The sequence below is a fragment of the Apium graveolens genome, chromosome 8 (assembly GCF_009905375.1).
Source record: "Apium graveolens cultivar Ventura chromosome 8, ASM990537v1, whole genome shotgun sequence".
Lineage (NCBI taxonomy): Eukaryota > Viridiplantae > Streptophyta > Magnoliopsida > Apiales > Apiaceae > Apium > Apium graveolens.
Genome location: NC_133654.1, coordinates 162448168 through 162465641, shown reverse-complemented (window position 1 = coordinate 162465641; position 17474 = coordinate 162448168). Strand labels below are relative to the sequence as shown.

The 17474-nt window shown below is 36.3% G+C and overlaps 1 protein-coding gene across 1 annotated transcript; it reads right to left on the bottom strand.

Annotated features, from left to right (window-relative positions):
• Positions 1 to 15212: 15212 nt before the first annotated feature.
• On the bottom strand, positions 15213 to 16109 carry LOC141680110 (uncharacterized). Its single transcript, XM_074486421.1, has one exon. It carries the CDS (start codon positions 16107 to 16109, stop codon positions 15213 to 15215), a length of 897 nt encoding a protein of 298 aa, XP_074342522.1.
• Between the last annotated feature and the right edge of the window lie 1365 nt (positions 16110 to 17474).

Sequence of the window (17474 nt, the reverse complement as noted above, 5' to 3'; positions counted from 1 at the left end):
GTATTCAACCCCCTTCTGTAGTGTTGTGTGACCTAACAATTGGTATCAGAGCTTATCTGTTAACACACATACAGTAAAGATCTATACAATCATGTCTGAAGAAGCACAAACTCCAACCAAGCCCACCAAATCTGAAGAGACTCAAAAGACTCAAACCCACAGTCGATATGAGACTATTAGGGTTCCCATATTGAGACCTTCTGAGTATCCCATATGGAAAGTGAAGATGGCTATATTTCTGGAAGCTACAGATCCAGAATACCTTGACAGAATTAATGAAGGACCACATAAGTCTACCAAGCTCTCTGTTATAGTTGCTGATCAACTATCAAAGACCATACCAAAGGAGAAAGGTGAGTACACAGCTGAAGACATCTCATCTATTACCAAGGATGCAAGGGTAAGGCATTTGCTGTATACTGCCATTGATAATGTCATGTCAAATAGGGTAATTAATTGCAAGACTGCAAAGGAGATATGGGATGCTTTGGAGAAAAGATGCCAGGGAACTGATGCAATCAAGAAGAATAGGAAGACTATACTCACTCCAGAGTATGAGCACTTTGACTCAAAATTTGATGAGTCATTAACTGATTTATATGACAGGTTTTCCAAACTCTTGAATGATCTGTCACTGGTGGACAAGGAATATGATCTTGAAGATTCAATTCTAAAATTCCTTTTAGCTCTTCCTGAAAGTTGGGATTTGAAGTCTACTACCATAAGAGATAACTATGATCTTACTGAAACTACTCTTGATAAAATTTATGGTATGATCAAGACTCACGAACTTGAGATGGATCAAAGGAGCAAGAGGCATGGAAGAAAGTCAAGGACAGTTGCTCTTAAAGCTGAGGAGGAATCTCCTAAAATTGTTGCCTCAAAGAGGGGAAAAGGAAGGGCTCTCATCATAAAGTCTGATTCAGAGTCATCATATTATGATGATGATGATTCAGAAATTGAAAGTTTACCTGAGATGGATGCTGATGAAGAGATGATGAAATTGTGTGCTCTTATGGTGAAGGTATCACAAAGATAGCCTACAGGAAATTCAGAAAAGGCAAGAAGTTTTCCAGGAAAAGTGGAAGTTCTGATAAGAAAGGGTTCAGAAAGTCTGAAGGTAAAGGAATGTCGAACAGAGGAGACAACTCAAATGTCAAATGCTACAATTATGGTGAAAGTGGCCACATATTTCCTGACTGCAAGAAAGGAAAAAGTGACAAAGGCAAGGCACTTGTCACAAAGAAGAAAAGCTGGACAGACACTTCAGATTCTGAACATGAGGTGAACTATGCCCTGATGGCAAATGCTGACAGCAGCCCTGAAACTGCTGAATTTAAGGTACCTCAAACAACTTATGCCTTTCATACTGATGATATTACTGAGTTGAGATTGTATCTTAAAATCGTGTTCATTAGTTATAGAGATCAGACTTTAACATGTGAAAGATTAACATTTGAAAATCTAGCTTATAAAAAGAGAAATGATTATTTAGAAAAGGAGTTAGTTTTTCTTCATCAAACTAAGAAAGAAAAAGATGATGCTTTATATGTGAGAGATGAAGTGTTAAAATTGAATGAATCTCTAAAAGCTGACTTAGAAAAGGAAAGAGAGATTATCAGAACTTGGACTAACTCTGGCAGAACAACTCAGAATTTATTATGTAGTGGAAACTGGAAAGAGGGCTTAGGTTATAGAGATGATAAAAGTGAAAAAGGAACTGAACAAATTGAGTCAATTGTTGTTAAACAGACTGCTAAGCCAAAGGTAAATCATGTTAAGTTTGTAGCAAAAACTGTAAAGTCTGATTCTGAAAAGATGAAAGAATCTAGGACAGAAGTAAAAGAAAAATCAACTTCTAACAAATTAGAAGAGGATAAACCAGCTGAAGTAAATATAGGCTTAATGACAAAGAAGCAGCTTAATCATAAGCTGAAAGAGAATAGGAATGTCAACAAGGTAAAGGAAGCTAGGAAAAATAGGAATGGAAAGGAAGGTGTGAACAAAAGTAATAATTATATTCCTGTTCCTAATGCTCCTAGAAAGAAATGTTATAACTGTGGAAACTCTAACCATCATGCTTCTTATTGCAGGAAGAATAAAGATATATAAACTCTTTACCTCCTAGATCAGGAGTTAAGAGTCAGTATGTTAGGTTTAAACCACAAAATCCTTGTTTTCATTGTGGTAGTTTATGGCATTCCATTTATAATTGTAAGGAATATCATAGTCTGTACTATTATTATTATCAAATAAAACCTTCTTTGAATAAAGTTACTTTAATTCCTTCTAGTGTAAAGTCTGATGCAAAGTCTGATATAAACTCTGATAAACAGAATGTTAGCATAAACTCTGAAATTCAATCCGCTGCAAATGCTAACAAACTTAAAAAGGCCAAAGGATCCAAGCAAGTCTGGGTCCTTAAAACTAACCATTAGTGGTCTTTGTGAGTGCAGGGCAACAGGTTAAACATTCTAGTACTGGACAGTGGATGTTCAGGACTTATGACTGGAAATAAAGCCCTGCTATCAGATTTTGTGGAGAAAGCTGGCCCGGGAGTTTCTTATGGAGATGGCAACATGGAAAAACTCTGGGATATGGAAATATCAATCTTGGGAATGTCATCATTGAAACAGTAGCTCTTGTCTTAGGACTTAAACACAATCTGCTAAGTGTGAGTCAAATCTGTGACAGAGGTTATCATGTGGATTTTTTTGAAGAACACTATGAAGTTGTAAGCAATTCTACAGGCAAAGTGGTTCTGAAAGGTTACAGGCATGGTAACATTTATGAAGCCAGACTTTCAACAAGTTCTGATGGTTCTGCAATCTGTTTGTTGAGTAGAGCATCAATTGAAGAAAGATGGAATTGGCACAAAAGACTCTGTCATTTAAATTTCAACAACATAAATGAGTTAGTAAAGAAAGATCTTGTGAGAGGACTGCCAAAATCAGTATTTGCTCCTGATGGCCTTTGTGATTCATGTCAAAAGGCAAAACAAAGAAAATCTTCATTCAAGAGCAAAACTGAATCCTCAATTCTTGAGCCTTATCACCTACTGCATGTTGATTTATTTGGTCCAGTCAATGTCATGTCTATTGCAAAGAAGAAATATGCTATGGTTATACTGGATGAGTTCACAAGGTACACTTGGGTGTATTTCTTGCACAAGAAGAATGAAACTGCATCTACTCTAACTGATCATGTCAGATAGCTGGATAAGTTGGTCAAAGATTCTGTTAAAATTATAAGAAGTGATAATGGCACTGAGTTCAAGAATTCAATCATGGAAGAGTTCTGCAAAGAACATGGAATCAAACAGGAATTTTCTGCACCTGGAACTCCACAGCAAAATGGAGTTGTAGAAAGAAAGAACAGGACTCTCATTGATGCTGCACGAACTATGCTTGATGAAGCAAAGCTACCAACCTACTTTTGGGCTGAAGCTGTGCAGACTGCTTGTTTTACACAGAATGCTACACTCATAAACAAGCATGGAAAAACACCATATGAGATGGTGAAGAAAAAGAAGCCAAATCTGAAATACTTTCATGTATTTGGTTGTACGTATTTTGTTCTTAAGACTCATCCTAAACAACTGTCAAAATTTGATCTAAAAGCTGATGAAGGAATTTTTGTTGGATATCCACTTCCCACAAAAGCCTTCAGAGTCTATAATTTAAGAACAAGGGTTGTCATAGAATCTATCAATGTATCTTTTGATAATAAGAAGATTATTGGACTTGAAGATTTCAATGATCATGATCAACTGAGATTTGAAAATGAAGATTTAAATTCTGATTCTGTAAAATCTGATGACTTAAACTCTGATCCTGTAAGTTCTGACAGGTTAAATTCTGATATCATTGAAACTGTGGTAACAACTCCAAAGGAAAATGCACCTGTCCAGGGGGAGCAAGCTGAAGCTCCTACCACAACTCAAGACTCTCAAGAAGCATCAGAACCTGTCACTGGCTCTTCAAGTTCTGATTCATCAAGTTCTGATGAGCCAAATTCTGATAATTCTGGAAACTCTGATTCTTCAAATCCTGAAGGATCCAACTCATATTCTGAAGTCTCAGAGAGCATAAATATATGGGGCGCATCAGAAAATGCTGATGGAGACAACATGGATCATGGGGGAGGATCTAGTTTTAGAGAATAACTTCCATCTACAAGGAAGTGGACCAAATCACATACACCTGACTTAATAATTAGAGATCCTGAAACAGGTGTCAGAATTAGAACTGCAACATCAAATGAATGTCTCTATCATTCTTTTCTATCTCAGACTAAACCAAAGAAAGTGGAAAAAGCTCTTCAAGATGCTGATTGGGTGCAAGCAATGCAGGAAGAGTTAAATGAATTTGAAAGAAATAAAGTTTGGACCCTAGTGCCAAGACCAAAGAATAGATCCATTGTTGGCACAAAATGGGTGTTCAGAAACAAAACTGACAGTGATGGCATAATTACAAGGAACAAAGCAAGGTTGGTTGCTAAGGGTTACTCTCAACAGGATTGTATTGATTATGATGAAATATTTGCACCAGTTGCTAGATTGGAAGCCATAAGAATCTTTTTGGCTTATGCTGCTCCCAAAAAGTTTAAAGTCTTTCAAATGGATGTGAAAAATGTTTTTCTCAATGGAGAATTGGAAGAAGATGTATATGTTGAACAACCTCTAGGATTTGAAGATCCAAAATTTCCAAATCATGTCTACAGATTAGACAAAGCACTTTATGGCCTTAAGCAAGCTCCAAGAGCATGGTATGAGACTTTAGCTCAATTCCTTCTGGAAAGTGGATTTCACAGAGGTACAATTGATAAAACTCTGTTCTACCTCAACCATGGAAATGACTTACTTTTGGTATAGATATATGTTGATGATATCATATTTGGTTCTACAAATGCCAAGCTCTGTGAAAAATTTGCAAAGCTAATGCAGTCAAGATATCAAATGAGTATGATGGGAGAACTTAGCTATTTTCTAGGACTTCAAGTCAAGAAAAATGAAGAAGGTACTTTTATCTGTCAATCCAAGTACACCAGAAATTTACTCAAGAAATTTGGAATGCAAGACTGTTCAACTGCATCCACTTCCATGGCCACTGCAACCAAGTTAGATAAAGATACTGGTTCATCAGTAGATATTACTAACTATAGAGGTATGATTGGCTCATTACTCTATTTAACTTCTAGTAGACCTGATATCATGTATGCTACCTGTTTTTGTGCATAAATTCAGGCTGATCCAAGAGAACCTTATTTAATAGCTGTGAAAATAATTTTCAAGTACCTCAAGGGTACAGCTGATCTAGGATTGTGGTATCCTAGAGATCAGATTTTAAGCTAATAGGTTACTCAGATGCATATTTTGCAGGATGCAAAATAGACAGGAAAAGCACTAGTGGAAGCTGCCAATTTCTTAGAGGCAGATTGGTTTCTTGGTTTAGCAAGAAACATAAATCAATTTCCACATCAACTGCAGAAGCAGAATATATTGATGCAGGAAGCTGTTGTGCACAGATTCTTTGGATGAAGAATCAGTTACTGGATTATGGGTTAGAGTTCTCTAAAATATCTATTTACTGTGATAATCAAAGTGCTATTGCTATGACAGGTAATCCAGTTCAACAGTCGATGACAAAGCACATCAGCATAAGGTACCATTTCTTAAGGGAACATGTGATGGAAGGTACAGTGGAATTGCATTTTGTTCCAACAGATCAACAACTAGTAGATATCTTCACAAAACCACTATGTGAAGCTACTTTTACAAGACTGGTAAATGAACTTGGAATGGTTTCAGGTTCTTTCTCTAAATCTTTTTAGTTTTTGTTATCATGCATCAAACTTTATGATCAGTGTTTACAAATTATCTTATCTTCATGTAATCTGTGCTTAAATTGTAATACATTAAATGCTGATTATTATCTGATGTGGATCTATATACTCTGATAGTGATTTGAATATTCTGTGATTATTCAATCCAATGAGGATTACTGTGCTAGATGCTGACCTAGTAGTCTTTAACATACTGGAAATCCCATGTTTGAATTAGTTGTTTATGTGGAAATTTATTAACACGAGCAAATTCTGATATTGAGCTTAGTCAAATTTATTTTGTGTATCTTATTACTAAGTCACAAACTAGATTCTTGCTTCTTATCTGTCAAATTCTGATGTCAGTAAATCTTAAGGATAACCTAAATGATGATAAGCCTCACTTATCTGAAGAAAAGAAAACAAAAGAAATTAAAGTTGGGTACTCCTTTGAGATCTAGAGTAAATATGTGGAAGGGAAGACCCAAGTGCATTGCTGGTATTAAGTAGTATGCATTAGAAAAGCAAATAAATTTTTCTTGGTGACTTTTCACATTCTCTGATTACTGGAGAAATACCCTGATAATAGCGTAAATTCTGATAAGCAGTTGTGACTCATTTACACTGAGGAGCCACTGTGAAAAAGAATTCTAAAAGATGCATAAAATGAGCACAAACAGTTGAGGTGGACTCATGCACAAATTTATCCTATAGTAGGCTTCAAAATTAATGACAGATTTTAAGCATTTTTCTTAGTTATGCCTTATTTCTAAGATGTACTGAAGTTTATCAGACTTTAATCTTTATCTGATATTTTTCTAATGCACACACTATCACTCCATATGAATGATGAAAATTATTGTGGTGATCAAGTTGTTTCAGATAAACAGTTAAGTGTCATATGCATAAATTCTTAGGACAAGTTCTGATGGAATTCTGATGATTAAACTATGAAGAAACAAGTCAGTATTTGTATGAAGAATCACAGAAAAAGACATTCACTTTTTGAGTACAGAAGCCATGTTCTGATGACTGTTAAAATCTGATAATAGTCAAGTTCTGATATTAAATCCTGATGGAAACTCTAATGCTTACGTGGAATTATTTATTTACTTGACTTATTTGTGACAAATATTGTAATGGTCATATTTAATCAGAATATAATAAGGTGAAAAAAAACATCCATAATCATTTGGGTTAGTGGTAAACGTGCTTGTCTAGAAAAACTGCATGTGCACAGTAATTATTACTTATTTCCCGTGCCCACTAACTCTTGCTTTAACTATTGAATGTTCACATATTTCCAGGTGTAAACTGTCTGCCATACTTCATGTGGGTTGTATAAATAAGAAAGTTAAAAGATTTTACAATCTTTTACTTACTTCTCTCATTCTCTTATCTATCTTTTTTTCTCTCACCCACTAATATTCTCTAAAGCTCTTTTTCATACACGCATTTTATCAAACACCTTGCAAACACTCTTTTTCTCACTTGATATTTAACAGAAATGGCACCAAAAGATTTGATTTTCAATGGAGCTAAGTTTGTTCCTAACAATTACTTGGCTATTCTGAACAAGGATGAAGCCCCAACAGATCTTCATTTCATCCAGGATTTCCTTGCTCACAGTGAGATAGGCTATGCTTTGACTCAACCTGAAGCTATCTCAGGGACTCAAGTACTAGAGTTCTGGAGGTCAGGTATGTATGATGATGGTAGAGAAAATGGGTCCCCTAGTCTGATTTTCACAACTGGGGAGGATGAACATGTGGTGACTGTGGCCACAGTTCGACAAGCACTCCACCTGCCAGAAACTGCAATTATTCAACAGTTGAGGAGCCAGCTCTTCAACAAATGATGGCCAGTCTGGGGTATGAAAAGACATTAGCAAAGCTGGGCCAGTTGAAGAGACCGAACATAAGGAGGGAATGGAGTTTCTTCTTCGACTGCATCACAAGAACCTTTGCAAACAAGTGTTCAAATTTTGATGCCATTCATATCCTCAGTCAGCAAATTGGGTATGCTCTAATTACTCAATCTCATTTTGACTATGCTAGTGTTGTACTAGGTTTTATTGGTGACAGAATGACAGAAGACAGAAACACGGTCTATTTTGCTAGATTATGTCAGCTATTATACAGTTTTTGTTGCTCTGATGCACCACAACTTGCAAGTGAGTTGATCTCACCATTTAAGCTAGCTAAGAGAGCTTTCACTGACTTATTATCCACTGATAATAAGAAAACTATTTTGAGACCCCTCCAAATTCCAATTTCAGTCAAACAGTTTTTAGTAAACTCTGATCCAGCCACATCCACCTCCATATATACTAATGTACAACCAACCCAACCTCCATCAGCACCTACCACCACTACACAAACACCTCAAACTTCTCAACCTCAACCAACTCAACCCTCCATTAGGACATAGTTCAAACCAACACAATCATCTCAACCTCAACCATTAGCACATACCATCAGACATTCATCTTCCATGTCAAAAAGGGCTCAATCTGTTCCTAAATCTCCAATAAAGAGAAGAAGGATGCTTCTAAGGGATGAGTCTGATGATGAGGAGGAAGCACAGGTTCATGCATCAGAACCTGTGACAGTTAAAGCTGAAACTGTGGATTCTCAGAAAGCAACTGCAGCTGAAGGTTCTGATCCTGAAAGAGAAAGAGAACTGTAAACTCTGATGATAAAGCAACTCCTTCATTTGCAAGGAGATTAAAGAAAATGAGGGCTAATAGGCATTTGGCTAACCCTCCATCAGAGAATATTGAAGAAGCTGAGAAAAGGGATCAGGAATCTCTGATCTCAAATCCAATTTTGATTAAATCTCTACCACCTCCAGCTACAGCCCAAGACACTGTTCCAGATACAGTGGTTACACCTCCAGTCTCTCCTCTTCATGAAGATATTACAGTTGAAGATTCAGGCTTAAGTCCTGAAATTGACATCAACAAGCTGTACACTCCTACTATTCTATATTTGGAAGCTCCTACAGCAGCTCAGATATCTCTAACTCATTTTCCAATTTTAAATGTTGATGCGGAGATACCATCTACTCTAACAACACCTATTCTGGAGATAAATTCTGATGCTCAGAATCCAGATGAAGTTATTCCTGAATCTCCAGTTGCTTCACACACTCTGGTGCTGTCAGAACATATTGAGTCTTCTTCAAGTTCTGAAGAAAGTGTTTATGTTCATACTCCAGCTCCTGTACTTGGAAAGGAAGCATTGGTCAAGAAATTTATTGAACAGGATGCTCCTGTACCTTGGGATGAAATTCATAGAGGAGTAGAGTGGACCAAGAAGTGGAATGATTCTGATTTCATTCCAAGCTCTAAAGTTCTGACAGAGCACATTGCTAAAGCTGATGAGCTGATGATGAATTTTGATATCAAGACACAACTCAAGATCACTGCTCTATCTACCAAGAACCTTCAAGGTCTCCACTCTCAAACTTAAGTAAAGGCTGATACACTACAAGAATCATTTAACAAGCTAGATATGCAAACCAAGCTTGACAGGACAAGGATTATCCGGCCTACACTTGAGAAAGTAGAAGCAATTGAGAAAGCTCAAGAGAAGCAATAGGCCCAAATCTTTGAGGTCCTGGCTAATCAAGCTTCTCAACAGGCTCAATTGGATGAGATCCAATCTTCAGTTGAACTTCTTCTCTCACTCCTACTATCAGATGATGCCAAAAAGGTGGAGAAGATAGTTAAGTCCAAATGCTCTAATGATCAAATACTAAAGAAGAAAGATGATGAAGCTAATGACCAGGGAAACCCTAGCAAGGATAGAGGTCAAGTTCAAAGTAAAGGGCAGAGCAGTAAGGTTTCTTCAAGTAAACTAATTATTGATGCAAACAAATCTTCTATTCAAAATAAGACAAATTCTGAAGCTGCTCAAACTTAAAATCTGATTGCAAGTACTGAAACTCAAAATCTGATATCAAGTTCTGATGAGCAAAGTCTGATGACAAAGCCTGATGTTCTGATACAAGGTGGAAGTCAAGATTCTCAAAGGTTTATACAAACTCTGAAGCTCAAGGGAAAGCAGACTACTGTCTACTACAAGGATCCCGAGATTCAGACACTTGATGAGGAAATTTATAGAAGATTGTTTCTGAAGCATAATCCAGGAATGGATTTAGAAAATCTCAAGGAGGAAGAAGCTAGACTTAAAGCTGAAAAGATAAATCTAAAGCCAAAAGCTTCTATTACAAAAAATCCTTCAAGGCCTAAGGTAAAAGGCATTGTGATCAAGGAGAAGTCAAATACTGAGGCATCAAAGCCCAAAACAAGATCACAATCTGAGATTGATCCCAAAGACAAAGGGAAAGGAAAAGTTGATGAACCAACCAAGCCACTGGAGATGAAAATTCCACAAATTCTGATAAAACCTGTGTGCAAAATGGTTCAAGTTACTGATGACACTCTTGCTGAAGATGAAGATGTTCAAACTCTGAAAAGAAAGAAGATTTCTGAAGAATCAAAGACAACCTCTGACAAGGCTCAAGTTGTTTAGAGTGAAGAACTGCAAGCTATAACAGAAACAACAAGTTCTGATAAAATTATCAAGACATCAACCTCTGACAGTGCTGAAGTTGATTTAGACAAGATGGAAGTAGCTGATAAAAAGAAACTTCTGTGGAAAAATGTCAAACCATCAGATCCAAAGAAAAGCCAATTGTTGTCTACTTTCATGACTATTGGGTTAAATGCTAGAGAACCAAGAGACAGGGTTGGACTAGGTTCTGATGAAGCTAAGATCAAGACATGAGTTGAAGTTGCTACTAGAGATCCATTTCTATTGACTGACAGACCTCTTGAAGATGTTACACAGAAACACCTTGATAAGGTTATCTCTGTTCAAGTGGTACTGGATGTTCATGACAAGAACAATGTCAAGGAAAATCTGGTTCTATTTCTTGAAGATGGAAGGATAAATCAGATGTCAGAATCAGATGTGCTGAACAAATTATTGAAAGAACTTCAATTCTTTTATTACCTTTTAGAGGTAAAGTTTGATATTACCAGGAGATGGTCAAACTTCATATTGAAGACCATCAGAGATAAAGCAAGAATTTCTGGTTCAAGCATTACATAATTCATTCTTAGTATTGTTGAAAATGATGGAAGTGAAACTCCAATGAAGAAGGATTCTGCTAAGCTTGATGTGTTACTGAATGAGAAATGTATGTGCTACAATGAAGATTCTTCTCATCCTAGGGTAATAAGACTGAATGATGGTTTAGAAAGAAACCATATCTTTGCTTTAAGGACTGCAATCTACCAGATTGGAAGTCAGAATGAAGAGATGAAGCAAGTCAAGACTACACTCTCTCAAGTCCTGAGGATTAAAGAAGAAAAGCTGATATCATGCTTTGTCAAGAATCATTATGGATTCAAATTGACTCAGTGAGATTGGTAAAAGCTAAAAGGACTGTAAGTTTTAGTTAGTTATCTAGTTAAACTCTTATTTGCATTTGTACTTAAATGTTTTTGACATCATCAAATCTATTAACTTGTATATTTTGCTTAATTTACAAGTTGGGGGAGATTGTTAGATATATTTGAGATGTCATGTCTAATATGATTCATGTTTAGTTTTCAGATCTTAACAAACAGGACATATCAGGACTTATTGGAAGTCAGAACTTAATATCAGAACTTAAGGTCATATCAGAATTTAAGTGCGGGAAGATTTTCTTATAAGGAAGGAAGCTGATTTACAATAGAAGATCAAGACTAAAATAAAAGAAGATATGCATGGAAAGAGTTAGAAGACTGGAAGACTTGTAGAAGATATCTGATTAATATATTTTAGGAGACAGAATTATATTCCATATCAATTAGAAGTTAACTTGTAACTGTGTAATATATAAACACAGACTTAGGGTTTACACTAGATGTGTTATCATTATCGAGAAGATTATACATTGTAATCTAGCAGCTCTTAGTGATATTTGTTCATCACTGAGAGAGAACAACAGTTCTTATTGTAACAGAGTTTATTCAATATACTTGATCTTTATTACTTGTGTTAAATTGATTTGATTGCGAAAACACTGTATTCAACCCCCTTCTACAGTGTTGTGTGACCTAACAGTTGATATGAAGTTTCTTGAACACCTCCAGAAACTTCTCAAATTGCTTGTCCAGCTTTTTCTTCTACAACCGCTTAGGAAAAGGTGGTGAAGTATAGATCTATTTCTCCCATGTATTACCCTCAGGAGGAGTGTGCTCAACAGTAGTCTTCCTTGGTTCCACTTCTACTTCCTGCTGCTCTACTTCTTTCTCAGCCCCAACTTCTTAGCCAACACTTGAGTTTGTTCGGGATTCGTAACCTTTACAGACCTCAAAGTGATTGCCTTAATCTGATCCTTAGCTTCCCTCTTTCCTGGAACTTCAGAGTCACTAGGTAGTGTACCAGGCTTACGATTTAGCAAGGCATTAGCAATTTTCCCAATTTAATTTTCCAAGGTCTTGATAGAAATAGCTTGGCTCCTGCACATAATAACCATACATTGTTGCTTAAGTGCTTAAATTATAAAGTTAACCTAAACCAGTCTCTGTGGAAACAAATCTGATTTATATCTTAGACTATTTGCGAACGCATATACTTGTTTATAACTAAGAATTAAACTAACAATTATAACTAGGAGAATAAGAATGATTGAATTAATATATATAAGAAACATGGGATTCTAACTTCATTAAATACTTCATTCAATAGCCTTTTCGTTCTTAACCTTAGCATGTAATGGTGATGACACTAATCAGACAACAGGAAACTGATAAACACCAACTTTCATTGTATGAATACCATACTACCAGACATCCACAAAAGAGATAGAATCTGAATAGACACCAATTATATTGAGACCCTATATGTTTATAGAATTTGACAACATAATGGGTTAAGCACAAGTTATCTATCTTGATTACATAGGGCAAGTAAGATGGTTAAAATTATCTACGAATCATGCATAACAAATACATGAACCTATGCTAGCATGGCAAGTTCTAAATCCTTAAATTCACTTTCCCTTCATTAAAGATTAACACAATATCTTATAAGTTCGCGACTCTCATAAGACGAATACGCACAACCAATACTAGATTATCATAAAATCACCACACACTAAGGTATCAAAATAATTTAACTAAAGAAATCCATAAATAAATCCACTGGAACCCCATGATAACGATTAGCCCATAATCGAACTAATCATCAACGTGGGTTCCGATGAAAGCATAGTATAATAAATGTAGTCTTTATAACGAATAAATAAACAAGTTAACACAAGAGTATAGGTTCAACAAAATAAGAACGAGCATCCAAGATTACAACTCAAAACAAAGATTCACAAGAATAAACTAGATTGTCTTTGCCTTTGTTGAATTATGCTATAGGTCTCTTGCCATCTTCTCCTTAGCTCTGATATGTCTCTTTTTTGATATCTTCTGAAAAATGAACTTTTTATTGTTTATATAGCAGCCCCATGCAAAGTAGAAGTCTTTCTCTCAAAAGCCAAGTAGAAACAGGATTCTGCAATCACGACACGGCGCGGGCGCGCTTGATCAGTGCAGGCGCGCTGGGTTTCTGATGTTTGGGCGCGGCCGCGCGCTTTGATAGCGCGGGTGTGTTGGCTCACTGATCAAAACTTTGACTTCTTTTTTTTCCTTTTTGATTTGAGTTGATCTTCCACTAGCTTTTATTCCAACGCCTTCCTGACACCAAATTAGCACCAAAACAATGCTAATTCATCTGATTATCTGGAGAATGCCTGAAAATGCAAAAATACTAGAAAACACATTAAAACACCAATAATTTGAGTACAAATACACCAATTCAAAGCTTTACGGAGCGTAATAAAGTGTCATAAATGCCACTCAACAGACTCTGTTGGGTACTGGTTCATTATAGTGAACGCTACAAATGGCTTACTCGTTTCTTTCTTTTCCTGAGACCATGGCCATGAATTTTTTTCGTCAAAGTATACATCTCTGCTAACAAAAATTCTCCCGGCCTCAGGGTCGTACAACTTGTAGGCCTTTGTTTCCGGCTCCTTGCCAAGATTAACAAATGCTTTGCTTCTATTGTATAACTATTTCATATTAACACTTGAAACATTCATATAAGCAGTACATCCAAATATACGAATATGACCAACTTGTGTTGTTCACCACACCATGCTTCATAAGGTGTGATTCCTGAGACAACCTGTGTAGGAAGTCGATTTAAAACATAAATTGAATGTCGTATTGCTTATCCCCAAAAATATGCGGGCATGTTTTTCTGTTTTAAAAAACTTCTAGCCATTTCTAGCATTATCCGATTGCGTTTTTTTAACAACCTCATTTTGCTGCGGCGAGTACGGGGCTGTGAAGTGACGAGTTATCCCATTTTCTTCACAATATGTAATAAATTCCTTGGAAATGAACTCTCCCCTATGATCAGTTCTGAAAGTTTTGATTTTTCTATTTGATTCTCAAGTAAAGCACGAATTTTTTTAAAAGCACCAAAAGTCTCATCTTTTCTCTTTAACAAGTTTGTCCACATAACACGACTATAATCGTCTACTAGAAAAAAACATACCGATTCCTCGCTGCTATTTCTGGTAAGATAGGACCGCAGAGGTCTCCGTGCACTAGCTCCAAAGCCTTCTTAGCACAATAACTGTTTTGTGATGTAAAAGTCTTCCTTGTTTGCTTTGACATTAAACACCCAGTGCACATATCTTTTGGTTATGCAATAACTGGTAATCTTTGTACGATTTAATTCTTTGACATTAAGCTGATTGCCTTGAAGTTCACGTGCCCAAAATGTTTGTGCCACAACCAACTTTCGTTGTCACCTTTTGTAAGTAAGTAGCTAGATTCACCTGTCTCCAGAAGAACTTTGTACAATCTGTTCAACGATCTTTTTACTTTTAAAATCAGCTTGTCTTGACAATCCCGGATGCACAAAAAATCTCCACACATTAGTACCTTATCACCTTCCTCAGATAGCTGTCTGAGACTGATAATACTACTGCACAAAGATGGAATATAATACACATTCTTGAGCATTCTTTCTTCCCCAGTTTTGTACTTCAAGATTATTGATCCTTTTCCTTTGATATGAACAATCGAACCATCGCCAAACTTTATTTGCCCAGATACATTTTCATCCAACACCTCAAACTTTGATTTTTGGCCAGTGATATGGTTACTGGCGCCATTATCCAAGTACCACAAATTTGATTCAAATAGTTTTCCTCCTCTGTTTTCGTTCAATTTTGGCGTCACCTTCTCTTCGTTAACTAGCATCGCAGCTTTGTTGTCCTTTTTCTTCTTTGAGCAACAGTAAAGCCGGTTCGTCATCCGGAATCTACATCATGTTAGCTTCTTCTTTGGTATCCTTCTCTTGCCTGAGTTTTCGACACTCTATGGCAAAATGTCCATAGTAGTTACCGTTAAAGCATCTAATCCTGCTTTTTTCTCTGATACCACCATGGACTATATCCTTACCTCGAGTATCAACATTGTTTCTATATCTCTGCCCTGAAGCATTTTCTGCATTATCCTTACTCGCTCGCTTTAACCATTCTTCTCTGGTCAGTAAAAGTTTTCCGTCTCGTTCTTGCCTTGTCCACTCTTCTTTAGTAAGCAACAGTTTGCTACCACCACTTTCACTTGGTCCTCTTAGCCTCTCCTCATGAGCTTTCAAGGAACCTATCAACTCCTCAACGGTCATAACATCCAGATTTCCAAATTGTTCTAATGTCGCAACAATTTGTAAGAACTTTTGAGGTACAGCCCGCCGAAGTTTTTTTACTATATATGATTCAGGAATAGTTTCGCCCATAGCGCGTATGTTTGTTACCAATCCACTAAGCTTCAAATAAAAGTCATCAAGAGATTCAGACTCCCTCATGCTCATTCTCTCAAACTCTGATTTTAACATTTGAATTTTGGCTGTTTTGACGCGTTCAACCCCCTGACATGTCATTTTTATGGTCTGCCAAGCTTCTTTCGCGGTTCTCTTCTCGGCGAGTGACGGAAGAATATCTTCTGGTATTTCCTGGTAAATGACGACCAGAGCGATCTTGTCTGTTCTGTCCTCGATCTTGTCATTTTCTATTGTTTCTATCGCTTTCCAAACACCATAGGCTTGCATATAGACATTCATCTTCATGGCCCAAACCATGTAATTACCCCTGGTTAGCATAGGATAATTCAGGCTGACTGTCCCATCTTTGAGTTTTCCTATTTCTGCAGTCGACATCCTTGGCATATATTTTGGCAATCACCGTCGTAGGTTTTGATGCCCTGATACCAGAATGTAGAAAATGTATATATATATATATATATATATGTTTTACTTGTAAACCTTAAACTGGAGATCATAAATAAATAGAATTCACGTCTTGATCTTATTCATAAAGTAGCAACTGGATTTATAATTAAATTGCCAAGTACATGGAAAGGAAAAAGGAAACGCAGAAACCAGAGACTCCTAATTTTACTCCACTGATTTTCTTATTCTCCAAAAATCCTAAAATCACTCGACAACTAATTGACCTGGACTAGTTTCCATATCAGAATAAAATAAAACATTAAAATAGATAAACGAGTTTAGATTAAAAACCAACACACAAACATTAAAATTTGTTTTCCTATAAAGGATTATATCAAATATAAATTATAATTTCTGTAATATATAATGCGCAATTTTCAGTTTACGGTATCAACTGTCATAATTAATTTTGATAAATAATGATAACAAATACATAATTCTTGTAGAACTGTTTTGAACCCATCTGAGTTGGATGTCAGGAATGCGAGCTACACCATCACATTTATAGATTGGTTTTCTTCCTTCAAGTCGGAATTTTCTTCATCTGGAACAAGAGTTTTTTTTGTTGCCCCTGTTCGCTCCTAAAATAAATTGTCTATTGATAATAATAAGTATAGTGTTTATAAACTAAACAATTGTCTGATCCAATCAATGGCCTACATCACATTACATTTGTATGGTATATACACATCAAAAGAGAACATTGGTACATGTCTACACACATGTGAAATCAGTTCGCATTTAGTAAATAGTATACCGCCTACACCCTGTAAATTGTACTTCAAAATATTAGGTATCACATTAGCTAGTTGCTAGGTCATCTGCGCTTCCTTGTAAGCTGTTCATATTTGATCTCTAAATCTGTACGGCTTTCGGTCTCGACCGGTGGCAACTATTCGTTGTCCATCTTTTTTACGGCTACGGGTTTTTTTTTTCACTTGGCATCAGAAGCTTGAAGCGCTCACTACGTTTCTTCAGCTTGGCTACAGTGTTCAAGTGTTTATCTTCCTTTGGTTTTGCTTCACCATCTTTGTTCAATTGATCACTCGATTCATCAATGTCTCTTCAGAGTCCAGCCTCACATTTGGTACTTTTGCATTAAACCTCTTGAAGCATTAAGTCAAGCTTTCATTAGCTCGTTGCTTAAAAATATAATTGATGTCTCCGCCAAATTTAATTGCGGAATCTGTCCCTTACATATACTCGAAACCATCAAGTTAAATTTAGAGTTAAAAAAAGTTAAATCGCCTAATAGGCAAGTTGTATGTATGGATTTTGCATATGGCTGTAAAA